Source organism: Salmo salar, chromosome 06, assembly GCF_965601325.2.
Source record: "Salmo salar chromosome 06, fSalSal1, whole genome shotgun sequence".
NCBI classification, from domain to species: domain Eukaryota; kingdom Metazoa; phylum Chordata; class Actinopteri; order Salmoniformes; family Salmonidae; genus Salmo; species Salmo salar.
The window spans coordinates 92699072-92720880 of NC_138296.1; the positions used below are offsets into that span (position 1 = coordinate 92699072).

At 45.2% G+C, this 21809-nt stretch overlaps 1 protein-coding gene and 1 long non-coding RNA gene across 6 annotated transcripts in view; one reads left to right on the forward strand and one right to left on the reverse strand.

Moving 5' to 3' along the window:
• The window catches only part of LOC106608308 (kinesin-like protein KIF13B), a 106110-nt gene that overhangs the window by 21534 nt on the left and 62767 nt on the right, over positions 1-21809 (forward strand). For all 5 annotated transcript variants that reach the window (XM_082977068.1, XM_082977066.1, XM_082977069.1 and 2 more), the window contains 7 exons: positions 6505-6615; positions 7443-7577; positions 9325-9455; positions 13332-13418; positions 15710-15897; positions 16182-16443; positions 19180-19342. In XM_082977068.1, the coding sequence (XP_082833194.1) occupies positions 6505-6615; positions 7443-7577; positions 9325-9455; positions 13332-13418; positions 15710-15897; positions 16182-16443; positions 19180-19342 (1077 nt within the window). The remainder of the gene's footprint in view (positions 1-6504; positions 6616-7442; positions 7578-9324; positions 9456-13331; positions 13419-15709; positions 15898-16181; positions 16444-19179; positions 19343-21809) is intronic.
• LOC123743511 (uncharacterized) overlaps positions 1-21809 on the reverse strand; it is a 74693-nt gene that overhangs the window by 7449 nt on the left and 45435 nt on the right. Inside the window, exon 2 of the long non-coding RNA XR_006770358.2 lies at positions 13225-13392. This is a non-coding gene — a long non-coding RNA (uncharacterized LOC123743511). The remainder of the gene's footprint in view (positions 1-13224; positions 13393-21809) is intronic.

Genomic DNA, 21809 nt, shown 5'->3' on the forward strand with positions numbered 1-21809 from the left:
TCACCAACTCACTGAGGTACTGAACAGTTATTATATAACAGGTATCACCAACTCACTGAGCTACTGAACAGTTATTATATAATATAACAGGCATCACCAACTCACTGAGGTACTGAACAGTTATTATATAATATAACAGGTATCACCAACTCACTGAGGTACTGAACAGTTATTATATAATATAACAGCTATCACCAACTCACTGAGGTACTGAACAGTTATTATATAATATAACAGGTATCACCAACTCACTGAGGTACTGAACAGTTATAATATAACAGGCATCACCAACTCACTGAGGTACTGAACAGTTATTATATAATATAACAGGCATCACCAACTCACTGAGGTACTGAACAGTTATTATATAACAGGCATCACCAACTCACTGAGCTACTGAACAGTTATTATATAATATAACAGGTATCACCAACTCACTGAGGTACTGAACAGTTATTATATAATATAACAGGTATCACCAACTCACTGAGGTACTGAACAGTTATTATATAACATAACAGGTATCACCAGCTCACTGAGGTACTGAACAGTTATTATATAATATAACAGGCATCACCAACTCACTGAGGTACTGAACAGTTATTATATAATATAACAGGTATCACCAACTCACTGAGGTACTGAACAGTTATTATATAACAGGTATCACCAACTCACTGAGGTACTGAACAGTTATTATATAATATAACAGGTATCACCAACTCACTGAGGTACTGAACAGTTATTATATAATATAACAGGTATCACCAACTCACTGAGGTACTGAACAGTTATTATATAACAGGTATCACCAGCTCACTGAGGTACTGAACAGTTATTATATAATATAACAGGTATCACCAACTCACTGAGGTACTGAACAGTTATAATATAACAGGTATCACCAACTCACTGAGGTACTGAACAGTTATTATATAATATAACAGGCCTCACCAACTCACTGAGGTACTGAACAGTTATTATATAATATAACAGGTATCACCAACTCACTGAGGTACTGAACAGTTATAATATAACAGGTATCACCAACTCACTGAGGTACTGAACAGTTATTATATAATATAACAGGCATCACCAACTCACTGAGGTACTGAACAGTTATAATATAACAGGTATCACCAACTCACTGAGGTACTGAACAGTTATTATATAATATAACAGGCATCACCAACTCACTGAGGTACTGAACAGTTATAATATAACAGGTATCACCAACTCACTGAGGTACTGAACAGTTATTATATAACATAACAGGCATCACCAACTCACTGAGGTACTGAACAGTTATTATATAATATAACAGGCATCACCAACTCACTGAGGTACTGAACAGTTATTATATAATATAACAGGCATCACCAACTCACTGAGGTACTGAACAGTTATTATATAATATAACAGGCATCACCAACTCACTGAGGTACTGAACAGTTATAATATAACAGGCATCACCAACTCACTGAGGTACTGAACAGTTATTATATAACAGGCATCACCAACTCACTGAGGTACTGAACAGTTATTATATAATATAACAGGCAACACCAACTCACTGAGGTACTGAACAGTTATTATATAATATAACAGGCATCACCAACTCACTGAGGTACTGAACAGTTATTATATAATATAACAGGCATCACCAACTCACTGAGGTACTGAACAGTTATTATATAATATAACAGGTATCACCAACTCACTGAGGTACTGAACAGTTATTATATAATATAACAGGTATCACCAACTCACTGAGGTACTGAACAGTTATTATATAATATAACAGGTATCACCAACTCACTGAGGTACTGAACAGTTATATAATATAACAGGTATCACCAACTCACTGAGGTACTGAACAGTTATAATATAACAGGCATCACCAACTCACTGAGGTACTGAACAGTTATTATATAATATAACAGGTATCACCAACTCACTGAGGTACTGAACAGTTATTATATAACAGGTATCACCAACTCACTGAGGTACTGAACAGTTATTATATAATATAACAGGCATCACCAACTCACTGAGGTACTGAACAGTTATAATATAACAGGTATCACCAACTCACTGAGGTACTGAACAGTTATAATATAACAGGTATCACCAACTCACTGAGGTACTGAACAGTTATTATATAATATAACAGGCATCACCAACTCACTGAGGTACTGAACAGTTATAATATAACAGGTATCACCAACTCACTGAGGTACTGAACAGTTATAATATAACAGGTATCACCAACTCACTGAGGTACTGAACAGTTATTATATAATATAACAGGCTTCACCAACTCACTGAGGTACTGAACAGTTATAATATAACAGGTATCACCAACTCACTGAGGTACTGAACAGTTATTATATAACATAACAGGCATCACCAACTCACTGAGGTACTGAACAGTTATTATATAATATAACAGGCATCACCAACTCACTGAGGTACTGAACAGTTATTATATAATATAACAGGCATCACCAACTCACTGAGGTACTGAACAGTTATTATATAATATAACAGGCATCACCAACTCACTGAGGTACTGAAGAGTTATTATATAATATAACAGGCATCACCAACTCACTGAGGTACTGAACAGTTATTATATAATATAACAGGCATCACCAACTCACTGAGGTACTGAACAGTTATTATATAACAGGCATCACCAACTCACTGAGGTACTGAACAGTTATTAATATAACAGGCATCACCAACTCACTGAGGTACTGAACAGTTATTATATAATATAACAGGTATCACCAACTCACTGAGGTACTGAACAGTTATAATATAACAGGTATCACCAACTCACTGAGGTACTGAATAGTTATTATATAATATAACAGCTATCACCAACTCACTGAGGTACTGAACAGTTATAATATAACAGGTATCACCAACTCACTGAGGTACTGAACAGTTATTATATAACAGGTATCACCAACTCACTGAGGTACTGAACAGTTATTATATAACAGGTATCACCAACTCACTGAGGTACTGAACAGTTATTATATAATATAACAGGTATCACCAACTCACTGAGGTACTGAACAGTTATAATATAACAGGTATCACCAACTCACTGAGGTACTGAATAGTTATTATATAATATAACAGCTATCACCAACTCACTGAGGTACTGAACAGTTATTATATAATATAACAGGCATCACCAACTCACTGAGGTACTGAACAGTTATTATATAATATAACAGGTATCACCAACTCACTGAGGTACTGAACAGTTATTATATAACAGGTATCACCAACTCACTGAGGTACTGAACAGTTATAATATAACAGGTATCACCAGCTCACTGAGGTACTGAACAGTTATTATATAACAGGTATCACCAGCTCACTGAGGTACTGAACAGTTATTATATAATATAACAGGTATCACCAACTCACTGAGGTACTGAACAGTTATAATATAACAGGCATCACCAACTCACTGAGGTACTGAACAGTTATAATATAACAGGTATCACCAACTCACTGAGGTACTGAACAGTTAGAATATAACAGGTATCACCAACTCACTGAGGTACTGAACAGTTATTATATAACAGGTATCACCAACTCACTGAGGTACTGAACAGTTATTATATAACATAACAGGCATCACCAACTCACTGAGGTACTGAACAGTTATTATATAATATAACAGGCATCACCAACTCACTGAGGTACTGAACAGTTATTATATAATATAACAGGCATCACCAACTCACTGAGGTACTGAACAGTTATTATATAATATAACAGGCATCACCAACTCACTGAGGTACTGAACAGTTATAATATAACAGGCATCACCAACTCACTGAGGTACTGAACAGTTATAATATTACAGGTATCACCAACTCACTGAGGTACTGAACAGTTATAATATAACAGGTATCACCAACTCACTGAGGTACTGAACAGTTATAATATAACAGGCATCACCAACTCACTGAGGTACTGACCAGTTATTATATAACAGGATACCAACTCACTGAGGTACTGAACAGTTATTATATAATATAACAGGTATCACCAACTCACTGAGGTACTGAACAGTTATTATATAATATAACAGGCATCACCAACTCACTGAGGTACTGAACAGTTATAATATAACAGGTATCACCAACTCACTGAGGTACTGAACAGTTATAATATAACAGGTATCACCAACTCACTGAGGTACTGAACAGTTATTATATAATATAACAGGCATCACCAACTCACTGAGGTACTGAACAGTTATAATATAACAGGTATCACCAACTCACTGAGGTACTGAACAGTTATAATATAACAGGTATCACCAACTCACTGAGGTACTGAACAGTTATTATATAATATAACAGGCTTCACCAACTCACTGAGGTACTGAACAGTTATAATATAACAGGTATCACCAACTCACTGAGGTACTGAACAGTTATTATATAACATAACAGGCATCACCAACTCACTGAGGTACTGAACAGTTATTATATAACAGGCAACACCAACTCACTGAGGTACTGAACAGTTATTATATAATATAACAGGTATCACCAACTCACTGAGGTACTGAACAGTTATTATATAATATAACAGGTATCACCAACTCACTGAGGTACTGAACAGTTATAATATAACAGGTATCACCAACTCACTGAGGTACTGAACAGTTATAATATAACAGGCATCACCAACTCACTGAGGTACTGAACAGTTATAATATAACAGGCATCACCAACTCACTGAGGTACTGACCAGTTATTATATAATATAACAGGTATCACCAACTCACTGAGGTACTGAACAGTTATTATATAACAGGTATCACCAACTCACTGAGGTACTGAACAGTTATTATATAATATAACAGGTATCACCAACTCACTGAGGTACTGAACAGTTATAATATAACAGGTATCACCAACTCACTGAGGTACTGAATAGTTATTATATAATATAACAGGCATCACCAACTCACTGAGGTACTGAACAGTTATTATATAATATAACAGGTATCACCAACTCACTGAGGTACTGAACAGTTATTATATAATATAACAGCTATCACCAACTCACTGAGGTACTGAACAGTTATTATATAATATAACAGGTATCACCAACTCACTGAGGTACTGAACAGTTATTATATAACAGGTATCACCAACTCACTGAGGTACTGAACAGTTATAATATAACAGGTATCACCAGCTCACTGAGGTACTGAACAGTTATTATATAACAGGTATCACCAGCTCACTGAGGTACTGAACAGTTATTATATAATATAACAGGTATCACCAACTCACTGAGGTACTGAACAGTTATAATATAACAGGCATCACCAACTCACTGAGGTACTGAACAGTTATAATATAACAGGTATCACCAACTCACTGAGGTACTGAACAGTTATAATATAACAGGTATCACCAACTCACTGAGGTACTGAACAGTTATTATATAACATAACAGGCATCACCAACTCACTGAGGTACTGAACAGTTATTATATAATATAACAGGCATCACCAACTCACTGAGGTACTGAACAGTTATTATATAATATAACAGGCATCACCAACTCACTGAGGTACTGAACAGTTATTATATAATATAACAGGCATCACCAACTCACTGAGGTACTGAACAGTTATAATATAACAGGCATCACCAACTCACTGAGGTACTGAACAGTTATTATATAACAGGCATCACCAACTCACTGAGGTACTGAACAGTTATTATATAATATAACAGGCAACACCAACTCACTGAGGTACTGAACAGTTATTATATAACAGGTATCACCAACTCACTGAGGTACTGAACAGTTATTATATAATATAACAGGCATCACCAACTCACTGAGGTACTGAACAGTTATTATATAACAGGCATCACCAACTCACTGAGGTACTGAACAGTTATTATATAATATAACAGGCATCACCAACTCACTGAGGTACTGAACAGTTATTATATAATATAACAGGTATCACCAACTCACTGAGGTACTGAACAGTTATTATATAACAGGTATCACCAACTCACTGAGGTACTGAACAGTTATTATATAACAGGTATCACCAACTCACTGAGGTACTGAACAGTTATTATATAATATAACAGGCATCACCAACTCACTGAGGTACTGAACAGTTATTATATAACATAACAGGCATCACCAACTCAGTGAGGTACTGAATGACTTGTTGCTGTGGCGGAATGACTTGTTGCTGTGGTTGAATGAGTGGTAAGGATTGTACAGCCCCCCCTCTGCCGGGCTGATGTTGGGTTGAAACACAAACTCCAGATTGTGTTTTTAATGGTTTTTGTGTGTCTTTTTGTAATGGTTATGTTTGTGTGTGCGTGTGTCTTTATAATGGTTATGTTTGTGTATGTGTGTGTCTTTATAATGGTTGTTTGTGTATGTGTGTGTCTTTATAATGGTTGTTTGTCTCCTCCCTGTCAGTCTATGAAGGCTCCAGATTTGAAGGAGAGGCTGGAGGAGTCAGAGAAACTGATTCAGGAGATGACTGTTACCTGGGAACAGAAACTACGGAAAACTGAGGCCGTGGCTCAGGTAGAGAGAGACACACACACACACACACTTGTTTTACTGTCCTTGTCGGGACCAAACAATTGATACTCATTCAAAATCCTATTTTCCCAACACCCTAAAGCTAACCCTTAAGCCTAAAATAGTATTTTTCCTTGTGGGGACTCCACATGTCTGAGCTTTCCTTGTTTTACTATTCTTGTGAGGACCTCTGGTCCCCATAAGGATAGTAAAACCTAAAACACACACACACACATGTGCACACACACCTGGGAGCTGAAACTGAGGCTGTCGCTCAGGTACGACCACACAACAGAAGGTACGTACATATGTACATGTATTGTTAATGTCAGTGTTTTGTCCTCTAGAAGCGTCAGAAACAGTTGGAGTCTCTAGGTATCTCTCTCCAGTCGTCTATCTTCTATATTGTGCTGTAGGAGCGTCAGAAACAGTTGGAGTCTCTAGGTATCTCTCTCCAGTCGTCTATCTTCTACGTTGTGCTGTAGGAGCGTCAGAAACAGTTGGAGTCTCTAGGTATCTCTCTCCAGTCATCTATCTTCTATGTTGTGCTGTAGGAGCGTCAGAAACAGTTGGAGTCTCTAGGTATCTCTCTCCAGTCATCTATCTTCTACGTTGTGCTGTAGGAGCGTCAGAAACAGTTGGAGTCTCTAGGTATCTCTCTCCAGTCGTCTATCTTCTATGTTGTGCTGTAGGAGCGTCAGAAACAGTTGGAGTCTCTAGGTATCTCTCTCCAGTCATCTATCTTCTATGTTGTGCTGTAGGAGCGTCAGAAACAGTTGGAGTCTCTAGGTATCTCTCTCCAGTCGTCTATCTTCTATGTTGTGCTGTAGGAGCGTCAGAAACAGTTGGAGTCTCTAGGTATCTCTCTCCAGTCGTCTGGCATCCGAGTGGTAGACGACAAGTGTTTCCTGGTCAACCTCAACGCCGACCCTGCCCTCAATGAGCTGCTGGTTTACTATCTAAAGGTACGGTCAGCAATTTAACATCCAATCAAACTGATCTTATAGACTTCTAGATCTCCATTTCACTCGTTTATCAAGGGATTGAAGACCTGACTCTGATTTTGAGTCTAGTGTGTAGGCTTGGTTGGATAATAACCTGTCTATTTTGACATACGGTACCAGTGAAAAGTTTGGGGACACCTACTCATTCTAGGATTTTTTTTCTTAATTTTTTACTATTTTCTACATTGTAGAATAATAGTGAAGACATCAAAACTATTAAATAACACATATGGAATCATGTAGTAACCAAAAAAGTACTAAACCAATCAAAGTATATTTGAAATTCTTCAAAGTATCCACCCTTTGCCTTGATGACAGCTTTGCACACTCTTGGTATTCTCTCAACCAGCTTCCTGAGGAATGCTTTTCCAACAATCTTGAAGGAGTTCCCACATATGCTGAGCACTTGTTGGCTGCTTTTCCTTCACTCTGCGGTCCAACTCATCCCAAACCATCTCATTGGATTGCAGTCGAGTGATTGTGACCAGGTCATCTGATGCAGCACTCCATCACTCTCCTTCTTGGTAAAATAGCCCTTACAATCTGGAGGAGTGTTGGGTCATTGTCCTGTTGAAAAACAAATGATAGTCCCACTAAGCCCAAACCAGATGGGATGGTGTATCGCTACAGAATGCTGTGGTAGCCATGCTGGTTAAGCCTGCCTTGAATTCAAAATCAATCACTGACAGTGTCACCAGCAAAGCACCCCCACACCACCTCCTCCATCCTTCACGGGGGAACCACACATGCAGAGATCATCCTTTCACCTACTCTGCGTCTCACAAAGACACGGCTGTTGGAATCAAAAAATCTCAAATTTGAACTCATCAGACCAAAGGACAGATTTCCACCGGTCTAGTGTCCATTGCTTTTGTTTCTTGGCCCAAGCAAGTCTCTTCTTCTTATTGGTGTCCTTTAGTAGTGGTTTCTTTGCAGCAATTTGACCATGAAGGCCTGATTCACTCAGTCTCCTCTGAACAGTTGATGTTGAGATGTGTCTGTTACTTTTTATTTGGGCTGCATTCTGAGCGGCAGTTAACTCTAATGAACTTATCCTCTGCAGCAGAGGCAACTCTGGGTCTTCCTTTCATGTGGGGGTCCTCATGAGAGCCAGTTTCATCATATCACTTGATGATTTTTGTTTCTACACTTGAAGAAACTTTGAAAGTTCTTGAAATGTTCCGTATTGACTGACCTTCATGTCTTAAAGTAATGATGGACTGTCGTTTCTCTTTGCTTATTTGAGCTGTTCTTGTCATGATATGGACTTGGTCTTTTACCAGGTAGCCCTATCTTCTGTATACAACCCCACCTTGTCACAACACGACTGATTGGCTCAAACGCATTAAGAAGGAAAGAAATTTCACAAATGAACTTTTAACAAGGCACACCTGTTAATTGAAATGCCTTCCAGGTGACTACCTCATGAAGCTGGTTGAGAGAATACCAAGTGTGTTCAAAGCTGTCATCAAGGCAAAGGGTGGCAATTTGAGCAATCTCAAATATAAAATACATTTTGATTTGTTTAACACTTTTTTTTTTTACTACATGATTCCATACGTGTTATTTCATATTGTTGATGTCTCCACTATTATTCTACAATGTAGAAAATAGTAAAAATAAAATAAAAACCTTGAATGAGCAGGAGTGTCCCAACTTTTGACTGGTACTGTATGTCAACTCTATCATGCCTCTGTCCTGTGTGTAGGAGCACACACGTGTTGGTTCAGCTGACTCTCAGGATATTCAGCTGTGTGGTATGGCCATCAACCCTGAACACTGTGTCATCAATATCACCGCTGAGACTGGAGTGGTGCTCACGCCACACCGCAGCTCCCGGTACGTCCACTAATAATAATACTAGCTACATCATTACTGTTACTACTATCAGCATTCAGGACTAGAACCACCCAGTCTATAATACTGGATACGTCATTACTGTTATAGTACTGTCAGCCAATCAGCATTCAGGACTAGAACCACCCAGTCTATAATACATCATTACTGTTATAGAACTTACTAGGGCTTTGATGATACCAGTATCACCATATTGTTTCCAGGGCAAAAATGAAAACACGATGCAGACCAAACTCTTTGTTCCTTTAAAAACCTGCTGTATGTAACATATGTTGTGATATAGCCTGGTCCTCAACCTGCTGTATGTAACATATGTTGTGATATAGCCTGGTCCTCAACCTGCTGTATGTAACACATGTTGTGATATAGCCTGGTCCTCAACCTGCTGTATGTAACATATGTTGTGATATAGCCTGGTCCTCAACCTGCTGTATGTAACATATGTTGTGATATAGCCTGGTCCTCAACCTGCTGTATGTAACACATGTTGTGATATAGCCTGGTCTTCAACCTGCTGTATGTAACATATGTTGTGATACAGCAGGTTTAGGACCAGGCTATATCACAACATATGTTACCTACAGCAGGTTTAGGACCAGGCTATATGTAACATATGTTGTGATATAGCCTAGTCCTCAACCTGCTGTATGTAACATATGTTGTGATATAGCCTGGTCCTCAACCTGCTGTATGTAACATATGTTGTGATATAGCCTGGTCCTCAACCTGCTGTATGTAACATATGTTGTGATATAGCCTGGTCCTAAACCTGCTGTATGTAACATATGTTGTGATATAGCCTGGTCCTCAACCTGCTGTATGTAACATATGTTGTGATATAGCCTGGTCCTAAACCTGCTGTATGTAACATATGTTGTGATATAGCCTGGTCCTAAACCTGCTGTATGTAACATATGTTGTGATATAGCCTGGTCCTCAACCTGCTGTATGTAACATATGTTGTGATATAGCCTGGTCCTCAACCTGCTGTATGTAACATATGTTGTGATATAGCCTGGTCCTCAACCTGCTGTATGTAACATATGTTGTGAATTAGCCTGGTCCTCAACCTGCTGTATGTAACATATGTTGTGATATAGCCTGGTCCTCAACCTGCTGTATGTAACATATGTTGTGATATAGCCTGGTCCTCAACCTGCTGTATGTAACATATGTTGTGATATAGCCTGGTCCTCAACCTGCTGTATGTAACACATGTTGTGATATAGCCTGGTCCTCAACCTGCTGTATGTAACATATGTTGTGATATAGCCTGGTCCTAAACCTGCTGTATGTAACATATGTTGTGATATAGCCTGGTCCTCAACCTGCTGTATGTAACATATGTTGTGATATAGCCTGGTCCTCAACCTGCTGTATGTAACATATGTTGTGATATAGCCTGGTCCTAAACCTGCTGTATGTAACATATGTTGTGATATAGCCTGGTCCTAAACCTGCTGTATGTAACATATGTTGTGATATAGCCTGGTCCTCAACCTGCTGTATGTATCATATGTTGTGATATAGCCTGGTCCTCAACCTGCTGTATGTAACATATGTTGTGATATAGCCTGGTCCTCAACCTGCTGTATGTAACATATGTTGTGATATAGCCTGGTCCTCAACCTGCTGTATGTAACATATGTTGTGATATAGCCTAGTCCTCAACCTGCTGTATGTAACATATGTTGTGATATAGCCTAGTCCTCAACCTGCTGTATGTAACATATGTTGTGATATAGCCTGGTCCTAAACCTGCTGTATGTAACATATGTTGTGATATAGCCTGGTCCTCAACCTGCTGTATGTAACATATGTTGTGATATAGCCTGGTCCTCAACCTGCTGTATGTAACATATGTTGTGATATAGCCTGGTCCTCAACCTGCTGTATGTAACATATGTTGTGATATAGCCTGGTCCTCAACCTGCTGTATGTAACATATGTTGTGATATAGCCTGGTCCTCAACCTGCTGTATGTAACATATGTTGTGATATAGCCTGGTCCTCAACCTGCTGTATGTAACATATGTTGTGATATAGCCTGGTCCTAAACCTGCTGTATGTAACATATGTTGTGATATAGCCTGGGTCCTCAACCTGCTGTATGTAACATATGTTGTGATATAGCCTGGGTCCTCAACCTGCTGTATGTAACATATGTTGTGATATAGCCTGGTCCTAAACCTGCTGTATGTAACATATGTTGTGATATAGCCTGGTCCTCAACCTGCTGTATGTAACATATGTTGTGATATAGCCTGGTCCTCAACCTGCTGTATGTAACATATGTTGTGATATAGCCTGGTCCTCAACCTGCTGTATGTAACATATGTTGTGATATAGCCTGGTCCTAAACCTGCTGTATGTAACATATGTTGTGATATAGCCTGGTCCTCAACCTGCTGTATGTAACATATGTTGTGATATAGCCTGGTCCTCAACCTGCTGTATGTAACATATGTTGTGATATAGCCTGGTCCTAAACCTGCTGTATGTAACATATGTTGTGATATAGCCTGGTCCTAAACCTGCTGTATGTAACATATGTTGTGATATAGCCTGGTCCTCAACCTGCTGTATGTAACATATGTTGTGATATAGCCTGGTCCTCAACCTGCTGTATGTAACATATGTTGTGATATAGCCTGGTCCTCAACCTGCTTTGTGTTTTGTTTCCTTGCCTCATACTAATGAGTATGGTGATACTGGGATCGTCCCGGCCCTAACATGCATACACACCACAACGCACAGTATACACAGTAATCACACAACCCACAACACACAGTACACACAGTAATCACACACACCACAACACACAGTACACACAGTAATCATACACACCACAACACACAGTACACACAGTAATCATACACACCACAACACACAGTACACACAGTAATCACACACACCACAACACACAGTACACACAGTAATCATACACACAGTAATCACACACACCACAACACACAGTACACACAGTAATCATACACACCACAACGCACAGTACACACAGTAATCATACACACCACAACACACAGTACACACAGTAATCATACACACCACAACACACAGTACACACAGTAATCATACACACAGCAATCATACACACCACAACACACAGTACACACAGTAATCATACACACCACAACACACAGTACACACAGTAATCACACAACCCACAACACACAGTACACACAGTAATCATACACACCACAACACACAGTACACACAGTAATCATACACACCACAACACACAGTACACACAGTAATCATACACACCACAACACACAGTACACACAGTAATCATACACACCACAACACACAGTACACACAGTAATCATACACACCACAACACACAGTACACACAGTAATCACACACACCACAACACACAGTACACACAGTAATCATACACACCACAACACACAGTACACACAGTAATCATACACACCACAACGCACAGTACACACAGTAATCATACACACCACAACGCACAGTACACACAGTAATCATACACACCACAACGCACAGTACACACAGTAATCATACACACAGCAATCATACACACCACAACACACAGTACACACAGTAATCATACACACCACAACGCACAGTACACACAGTAATCATACTCACAGTACACACAGTAATCATACACACCACAACACACAGTACACACAGTAATCACACACACACACACACACACACACACACACACACATCACAGTACACAAGTCTCTCTCTCACCTGTATTTGTGGCTTGTCACCTGAGCCATGAACACACTGCACAAAGAAATCCATAATGTACTGTATTAATGCTGTAGTCAGTGATGATACGGTCTCTCTGTCCTCAGTACGTGTGTGAATGGCTCTTCAGTCACCATCCCAATCCTGCTTCACCATGGAGACCGGATCCTGTGGGGAAACAACCACTTCTTCAGGTCTGCCTGGTCACGCTGTGGGGAAGGGTCTGCCTGGTCACTGTGGGGAAGGGTCTGCCTGGTCACGCTGTGGGGAAGGGTCTGCCTGGTCACGCTGTGGGGAAGGGTCTGCCTGGTCACGCTGTGGGGAAGGGTCTGCCTGGTCACGCTGTGGGGAAGGGTCTGCCTGGTCACGCTGTGGGGTCTGCCTGGTCACGCTGTGGGGAAGGGTCTGCCTGGTCACGCTGTGGGGTCTGCCTGGTCACGCTGTGGGGAAGGATCTGCCTGGTCACGCTGTGGGGAAGGGTCTGCCTGGTCACTGTGGGGAAGGGTCTGCCTGGTCACTGTGGGGAAGGGTCTGCCTGGTCACGCTGTGGGGAAGGGTCTGCCTGGTCACGCTGTGGGGAAGGGTCTGCCTGGTCACGCTGTGGGGAAGGGTCTGCCTGGTCACGCTGTGGGGAAGGGTCTGCCTGGTCACGCTGTGGGGAAGGGTCTGCCTGGTCACGCTGTGGGGAAGGGTCTGCCTGGTCACGCTGTGGGGAAGGGTCTGCCTGGTCACGCTGTGGGGAAGGGTCTGCCTGGTCACGCTGTGGGGAAGGGTCTGCCTGGTCACGCTGTGGGGTCTGCCCGGTCACGCTGTGGGGTCTGCCCGGTCACGCTGTGGGGAAGGGTCTGCCCGGTCACGCTGTGGGGAAGGGTCTGCCCGGTCACGCTGTGGGGAAGGGTCTGCCCGGTCACGCTGTGGGGAAGGGTCTGCCCGGTCACTGTGGGGAAGGGTCTGCCTGGTCACTGTGGGGAAGGGTCTGCCTGGTCACTGTGGGGAAGGGTCTGCCTGGTCACGCTGTGGGGAAGGGTCTGCCCGGTCACGCTGTGGGGAAGGATCTGCCTGGTCACGCTGTGGGGAAGGGTCTGCCCGGTCACGCTGTGGGGAAGGGTCTGCCTGGTCACGCTGTGGGGTCTGCCTGGTCACGCTGTGGGGAAGGGTCTGCCTGGTCACGCTGTGGGGTCTGCCTGGTCACTGTGGGGAAGGGTCTGCCCGGTCACGCTGTGGGGAAGGGTCTGCCCGGTCACGCTGTGGGGAAGGGTCTGCCTGGTCACGCTGTGGGGAAGGGTCTGCCCGGTCACGCTGTGGGGAAGGGTCTGCCTGGTCACGCTGTGGGGAAGGGTCTGCCTGGTCACGCTGTGGGGAAGGGTCTGCCCGGTCACGCTGTGGGGAAGGGTCTGCCTGGTCACGCTGTGGGGAAGGGTCTGCCTGGTCACTGTGGGGAAGGGTCTGCCTGGTCACGCTGTGGGGAAGGGTCTGCCTGGTCACGCTGTGGGGAAGGGTCTGCCCGGTCACGCTGTGGGGAAGGGTCTGCCTGGTCACGCTGTGGGGAAGGGTCTGCCTGGTCACGCTGTGGGGAAGGGTCTGCCTGGTCACGCTGTGGGGAAGGGTCTGCCTGGTCACGCTGTGGGGAAGGGTCTGCCCGGTCACTGTGGGGAAGGGTCTGCCCGGTCACGCTGTGGGGTCTGCCCGGTCACGCTGTGGGGAAGGGTCTGCCCGGTCACGCTGTGGGGTCTGCCCGGTCACGCTGTGGGGAAGGGTCTGCCTGGTCACGCTGTGGGGAAGGGTCTGCCTGGTCACTGTGGGGAAGGGTCTGCCCGGTCACGCTGTGGGGAAGGGTCTGCTTGGTCACGCTGTGGGGTCTGCCTGGTCACGCTGTGGGGAAGGGTCTGCCTGGTCACGCTGTGGGGAAGGGTCTGCCTGGTCACGCTGTGGGGAAGGGTCTGCCTGGTCACGCTGTGGGGAAGGGTCTGCCTGGTCACTGTGGGGAAGGGTCTGCCCGGTCACGCTGTGGGGAAGGGTCTGCCCGGTCACGCTGTGGGGAAGGGTCTGCCCGGTCACGCTGTGGGGAAGGGTCTGCCTGGTCACGCTGTGGGGAAGGGTCTGCCCGGTCACGCTGTGGGGAAGGGTCTGCCCGTTTAAAAAAAACATTGATATGTACTTGAGTGACAGCTGTTATTAATCTGATGTCTGTAAGCATGTCTGAAATGTATACCTCATGATTTCTCTCTCACCCTCTTTCTCTCTCCCTCTCACCCTCTTTCTCTCTCCCTCTCACCCTCTTTCTCTCTCCCTCTCACCCTCTTTCTCTCTCCCTCTCACCCTCTTTCTCTCTCCCTCTCACCCTCTTTCTCTCTCCCTCTCACCCTCTTTCTCTCTCCCTCTCACCCTCTTTCTCTCTCTCTCTCACCCTCTTTCTCTCTCTCTCTCACCCTCTTTCTCTCTCTCTCTCTCGCCCTCTTTTTCTCTCTCTCGCCCCACCCCCCAGGATCAACCTGCCCAGACACCTAGCCCATGCGGGGGGTGAGGATGAGGCGGGTAGTGTGATGAAGAATTGCCTCAGTACTGACCATTTGGAAGTGGACTTTGATACGGTCAGCAATGTGTCCAGTGAGGTCAGCTTTGGCTACGAGTTCGCCCAGACAGAGGTCATGATGAAGGGCATGGGCAGCAACGGTGAGAGGGATGATGTGTATGGGGTCTGATAGAGGTAGGGAAGGAAGGAGGTAGAGGGAGAGAACAGTAGTCTAGACAGGGGTCATGATGAAGGCCATGGGAAACAACGGGGAGTTCCTTTTTCCCTCCTCGTCTTCTGAGGGATACAGAGGAAGAGGTCGTATTCAAAATGAAACACTATTCAACTCAGCAGCCTAGTCAAGGACTTGGTGCTTTCAAAGATCCATTCACTTTTCCCAGCATTCCCTCTCTCTCACTCTCTCCCGCTCTCCCTCCCCCCTCAGACCCCATGCAGTCTGTCCTCCAGACGTTGGAGCGACAGCACGAGGAGGAGAAGAGGACGGCTCTGGAGCGCCAGAGACAGATGTACGAGCAGGAGCTGCAGCAGCTGAGGAAGCAGCTCCCTCCTGCAGAGAAACACACCCTGCTGCTGCAGGGCCCTGGGCCTGCAGGCCTGGAGCCAGCCGGACCCTCAGCAGCAGCAGCAGCATCCATCGCGTCATCACCTTGCGCCCGGACACGCATGCGAAGATGGAGCGAGGACAGGTGAGGTGTCAGGATGTCAGTCTGAAACCCAAATAGACAAAGTACCAAGACATACGGGTCTATCTGGAAACATCACAGACTCCTCTGTGTAGATGGGAGGCAGTGATGAGGACTCCTCTGTGTAGATGGGAGGCAGTGATGAGGACTCCTCTGTGTAGATGGGAGGCAGTGATGAGGACTCCTCTGTGTAGATGGGAGGCAGTGATGAGGACTCCTCTGTGTAGATGGGAGGCAGTGATGAGGACTCCTCTGTGTAGATGGGAGGCAGTGATGAGGACTCCTCTGTGTAGATGGGAGGCAGTGATGAGGACTCCTCTGTGTAGATGGGAGGCAGTGATGAGGACTCCTCTGTGTAGATGGGAGGCAGTGATGAGGACTCCTCTGTGTAGATGGGAGGCAGTGATGAGGACTCCTCTGTGTAGATGGGAGGCAGTGATGAGGACTCCTCTGTGTAGATGGGAGGCAGTGATGAGGACTCCTCTGTGGAGATGAGAGGCAGTGATGAGGACTCCTCTGTGGAGATGAGAGGCAGTGATGACGACTCCTCTGTGGAGATGAGAGGCAGTGATGACGACTCCTCTGTGGAGATGAGAGGCAGTGATGAGGACTCCTCTGTGGAGATGAGAGGCAGTGATGAGGACTCCTCTGTGGAGATGAGAGGCAGTGATGAGGACTCCTCTGTGGAGATGAGAGGCAGTGATGAGGACTCCTCTGTGGAGATGAGAGGCAGTGATGAGGACTCCTCTGTGGAGATGAGAGGCAGTGATGAGGACTCCTCTGTGGAGATGAGAGGCAGTGATGAGGACTCCTCTGTGGAGATGAGAGGCAGTGATGAGGACTCCTCTGTGGAGATGAGAGGCAGTGATGAGGACTCCTCTGTGGAGATGAGAGGCAGTGATGAGGACTCCTCTGTGGAGATGAGAGGCAGTGATGAGGACTCCTCTGTGGAGATGAGATTATTAAGAGAAAAGATAGTGAGAGCTGATGTTCCAGAAGGCTGGGTCTCCCCCTCCCTCTGTCTCCCTCTGTCTCCCTCTGTCTCTCCCTCTGTCTCTCCCTCTGTCTCTCCCTCTGTCTCTCCCTCTGTCTCTCCCTCTGTCTCTCCCTCTGTCTCTCCCTCTGTCTCTCCCTCTGTCTCTCCCTCTGTCTCCCTCTGTCTCCCCCTCCCTCCCTCTGTCTCCCCCTCCCTCTGTCTCCCTCTGTCTCCCCCTCCCTCTGTCTCCCCCTGTCTCCCTCTGTCTCCCCCTCCCTCCCTCCCTCTGTCTCCCCCTCCCTCCCTCCCTCTGTCTCCCCCTCCCTCCCTCCCTCTGTCTCCCCCTCCCTCTGTCTCCCCCTCCCTCTGTCTCCCCCTCCCTCTGTCTCCCTCTGTCTCTCTCATTTAAATTCAAAATAGTTTTATCGGCATGGGAAACGTGTTTACATTGCCAAAGGAAGTGAAATAAACAGTAAACAAAAGTGAGAAGACACAAAATGACAACTAAAACGATTTGAAATGAACAGTAAAGGTTTCCAAAGTGAAGACATTTCAAGTGTTATATTTCATTAATAAGACCCGGGGGTGGGGTGGTATATGGCCAATATACCACGGCTAACGCCTGAATACAGCCCTTAGCCGTGGTATATTGGCAATACACCACAAACCCCAGAGGTGCCTTATTGCCAGTATAAACTGGTTATCAATGTAATTAGAGCAGTAAAAATAAATGTTTTGTCATACCCATGGTATATGGTCTGATATAACATGGCTTTCACCCAATCAGCATTCAGGGCTCCAACCACCCAGTTCATAATATCAGCTGTGTACAGTAAATAGCAAGGTGCAAATAGTTGTAGTATGGGAAGATAAATACATAGATAAATATTGGTGGTATTTACAATGTTTGTCCTCTACTGGTTGGCCTTTTCTCATGGCAACAAGATCTCTCTCTCTCATTATCTCTCTGTCGGTCTGTTATCTCTCTGCCTCCCCATGTAGAGAGGCCATGATGACTCGTAGCCTGAGACAACAGATCATCAGAGCTAACCTGCTGGTTCTATTACTAACCCTCTACTCTCTCTCTGTGCTGTAGAGAGGCCATGATGACTCGTAGCCTGAGACAACAGATCATCAGAGCTAACCTGCTGGTTCTATTACTAACCCTCTACTCTCTCTCTGTGCTGTAGAGAGGCCATGATGACTCGTAGCCTGAGACAACAGATCATCAGAGCTAACCTGCTGGTTCTATTACTAACCCTCTACTCTCTCTCTGTGCTGTAGAGAGGCCATGATGACTCGTAGCCTGAGACAACAGATCATCAGAGCTAACCTGCTGGTTCTATTACTAACCCTCTACTCTCTCTCTGTGCTGTAGAGAGGCCATGATGACTCGTAGCCTGAGACAACAGATCATCAGAGCTAACCTGCTGGTTCTATTTTTAACCCTCTACTCTCTCTCTGTGCTGTAGAGAGGCCATGATGACTCGTAGCCTGAGACAACAGATCATCAGAGCTAACCTGCTGGTTCTATTACTAACCCTCTACTCTCTCTCTGTGCTGTAGAGAGGCCATGATGACTCGTAGCCTGAGACAACAGATCATCAGAGCTAACCTGCTGGTTCTATTACTAACCCTCTACTCTCTCTCTGTGCTGTAGAGAGGCCATGATGACTCGTAGCCTGTGTAGCCTGAGACAACAGATCGTCAGAGCTAACCTGCTGGTTCTATTACTAACCCTCTACTCTCTCTCTGTGCTGTAGAGAGGCCATGATGACTCGTAGCCTGTGTAGACTGAGACAACAGATCGTCAGAGCTAACCTGCTGGTGCAGGAGGCTGGCTTCATAGCTGAGGAACTCAACAAGAGGACGGAGTACCTGGTCACACTGCAAATACCTGCTGCTAACCTCAACGCCAACAGGAAGGTCGGTGTCGGGTGTGTGTGTGTGGCTGCGTGATGAAAACATTATCAGCTTTACATACAGTGCAGTGTGTGTCAATGTTTGTCCACGGAGGTGTGTGTGTGTGTGTGTGTGTGTGTGTGTGTGTGTGTGTGTGTGTGCCTACCAAAACAGCACCGTTAACTCTGGTCTACATTGAGCACCTGTGAGGTGTTGGCCCCTTGCCGTGTGTTTAGTTTAGGTGGTGCTGAGTGAGCCTGTGGTGCAGGACAGCGTGAGGCGGTGCTGAGTGAGCCAGTGGTGCAGGACAGCGTGAGGCGGTGCTGAGTGAGCCTGTGGTGCAGGACAGCGTGAGGCGGTGCTGAGTGAGCCTGTGGTGCAGGACAGCGTGAGGCGGTGCTGAGTGAGCCTGTGGTGCAGGACAGCGTGAGGCGGTGCTGAGTGAGCCTGTGGTGCAGGACAGCGTGAGGCGGTGCTGAGTGAGCCTGTGGTGCAGGACAGCGTGAGGCGGTGCTGAGTGAGCCTGTGGTGCAGGACAGCGTGAGGCGGTACTGAGTGAGCCTGTGGTGCAGGACAGCGTGAGGCGGTGCTGAGTGAGCCTGTGGTGCAGGACAGCGTGAGGCGGTGCTGAGTGAGCCTGTGGTGCAGGACAGCGTGAGGCGGTGCTGAGTGAGCCTGTGGTGCAGGACAGCGTGAGGCGGTGCTGAGTGAGCCTGTGGTGCAGGACAGCGTGAGGCGGTGCTGAGTGAGCCTGTGGTGCAGGACAGCGTGAGGCGGTGCTATGTGAGCCTGTGGTGCAGGACAGCGTGAGGCGGTGCTGAGTGAGCCTGTGGTGCAGGACAGCGTGAGACGGTGCTGTGTGAACCTGTGGTGCAGGACAGCGTGAGGCGGTGCTGTGTGAGCCTGTGGTGCAGGACAGCGTGAGGCGGTGCTGAGTGAGCCTGTGGTGCAGGACAGCGCGAGGCGGTGCTGAGTGAGCCTGTGGTGCAGGACAGCGTGAGGCGGTGCTGTGTGAGCCTGTGGTGCAGGACAGCGTGAGGCGGTGCTGTGTGAGCCTGTGGTGCAGGACAGCGTGAGGCGGTGCTGTGTGAGCCTGTGGTGCAGGACAGCGTGAGGCGGTGCTGTGTGAGCCTGTGGTGCAGGACAGCGTGAGGCGGTGCTGAGGAGCCAGTGGTTCCAGGGCGTAAGGGTGAAGAGAAGCATACAGTTGAAGTCGGAAGTTTACATACACCTTAGCCAAATACATTTAAACTCCGTTTTTCACAATTCCTGACATTTAATCCTAGTAAAAATTCCCTGTTTTAGGTCAGTTAGGATCACCACTTTATTTTAAGAATGTGAAATGTCAGAATAATAGTTGAGAGTGATTTATTTCAGCTTTTATTTCTTTCATCACATTCCCAGTGGGTCAGAAGTTTACATATACACTCAATTAGTATTTGGTAGCATTGCCTTTAAATTGTTTAACTTGGGTCAAACGTTGCGGGTAGCCTTCCACAAGCTTCCCACAGTAAGTTAGGTGAATTCTGTTCCATTTCTCCTGACAGAGCTGGTATAACTGAGTCAGGTTTGTAGGCCTCCTTGCTCGCACACACTTTTTCAGTTCTGGCCACAAATTTTCTATGGGGTTGGGGTCAGGGCTTTGTGATGGCCACTCCAATACCTTGACTTTGTTCTCCTTAAGCCATTTTGCTACAATTTTGGAAGTATGTTTGGGGTCATTGTCCATTTGGAAGACCCATTTGTGACCAAGCTTTAACTTCCTGACTGATGTCTTGAGATGTTGCTTCAATATATACACATAATTTTCCTTCCTCATAATGCCATCTATTTTGTGAAGTGCACGAGTCCCTCCTGCAGCAAAGCACCCCCACAACATGATGCTGCCACCCCCGTGCTTCATGGTTGGAATGGTGTTCTTCAGCTTGCAAGCCTCCCCCTTTTTCCTCCAAACATAACGATGGTCATTATGGCCAAACAGTTCTATTTTTGTTTCATCAGACCAGACGGCATTTCTTCAAAAAGTACGATCTTTGTCCCCATGTGCAGTTGCAAACCGTAGTTTGGCTTTTTTATGGCGGTTTTGGAGTAGTGGCTTCTTCCTTGCTGAGCGGCCTTTCAGGTTATGTCGATACTGTGGATATAGATACATTTGTACCTGTTTTCTCCAGCATCTCCACAGGGTCCTTTGCTGTTGTTCTGGGATTGATTTGCACTTTTCACACCAAAGTACGTTCATCTCTAGGAGACAGAACACGTCTCCTTCCTGAGAGGTATGACGGCTGCGTGGTCCCATGGTGTTTATACTTGCGTACTATTAGATTAACGTGGTACTTTCAGGTATTTGGAAATTGCTCCAAAGGATGAACCAGACTTGTGGAGGTCTACAATTTTTCTTCTTGGGTCATGGCTGGTTTCTTTTGATTTTCCCATGATGTTAAGCAAAGAGGCACTGAGTTTGAAGGTAGGCCTTGAAATACACCTACAGGTA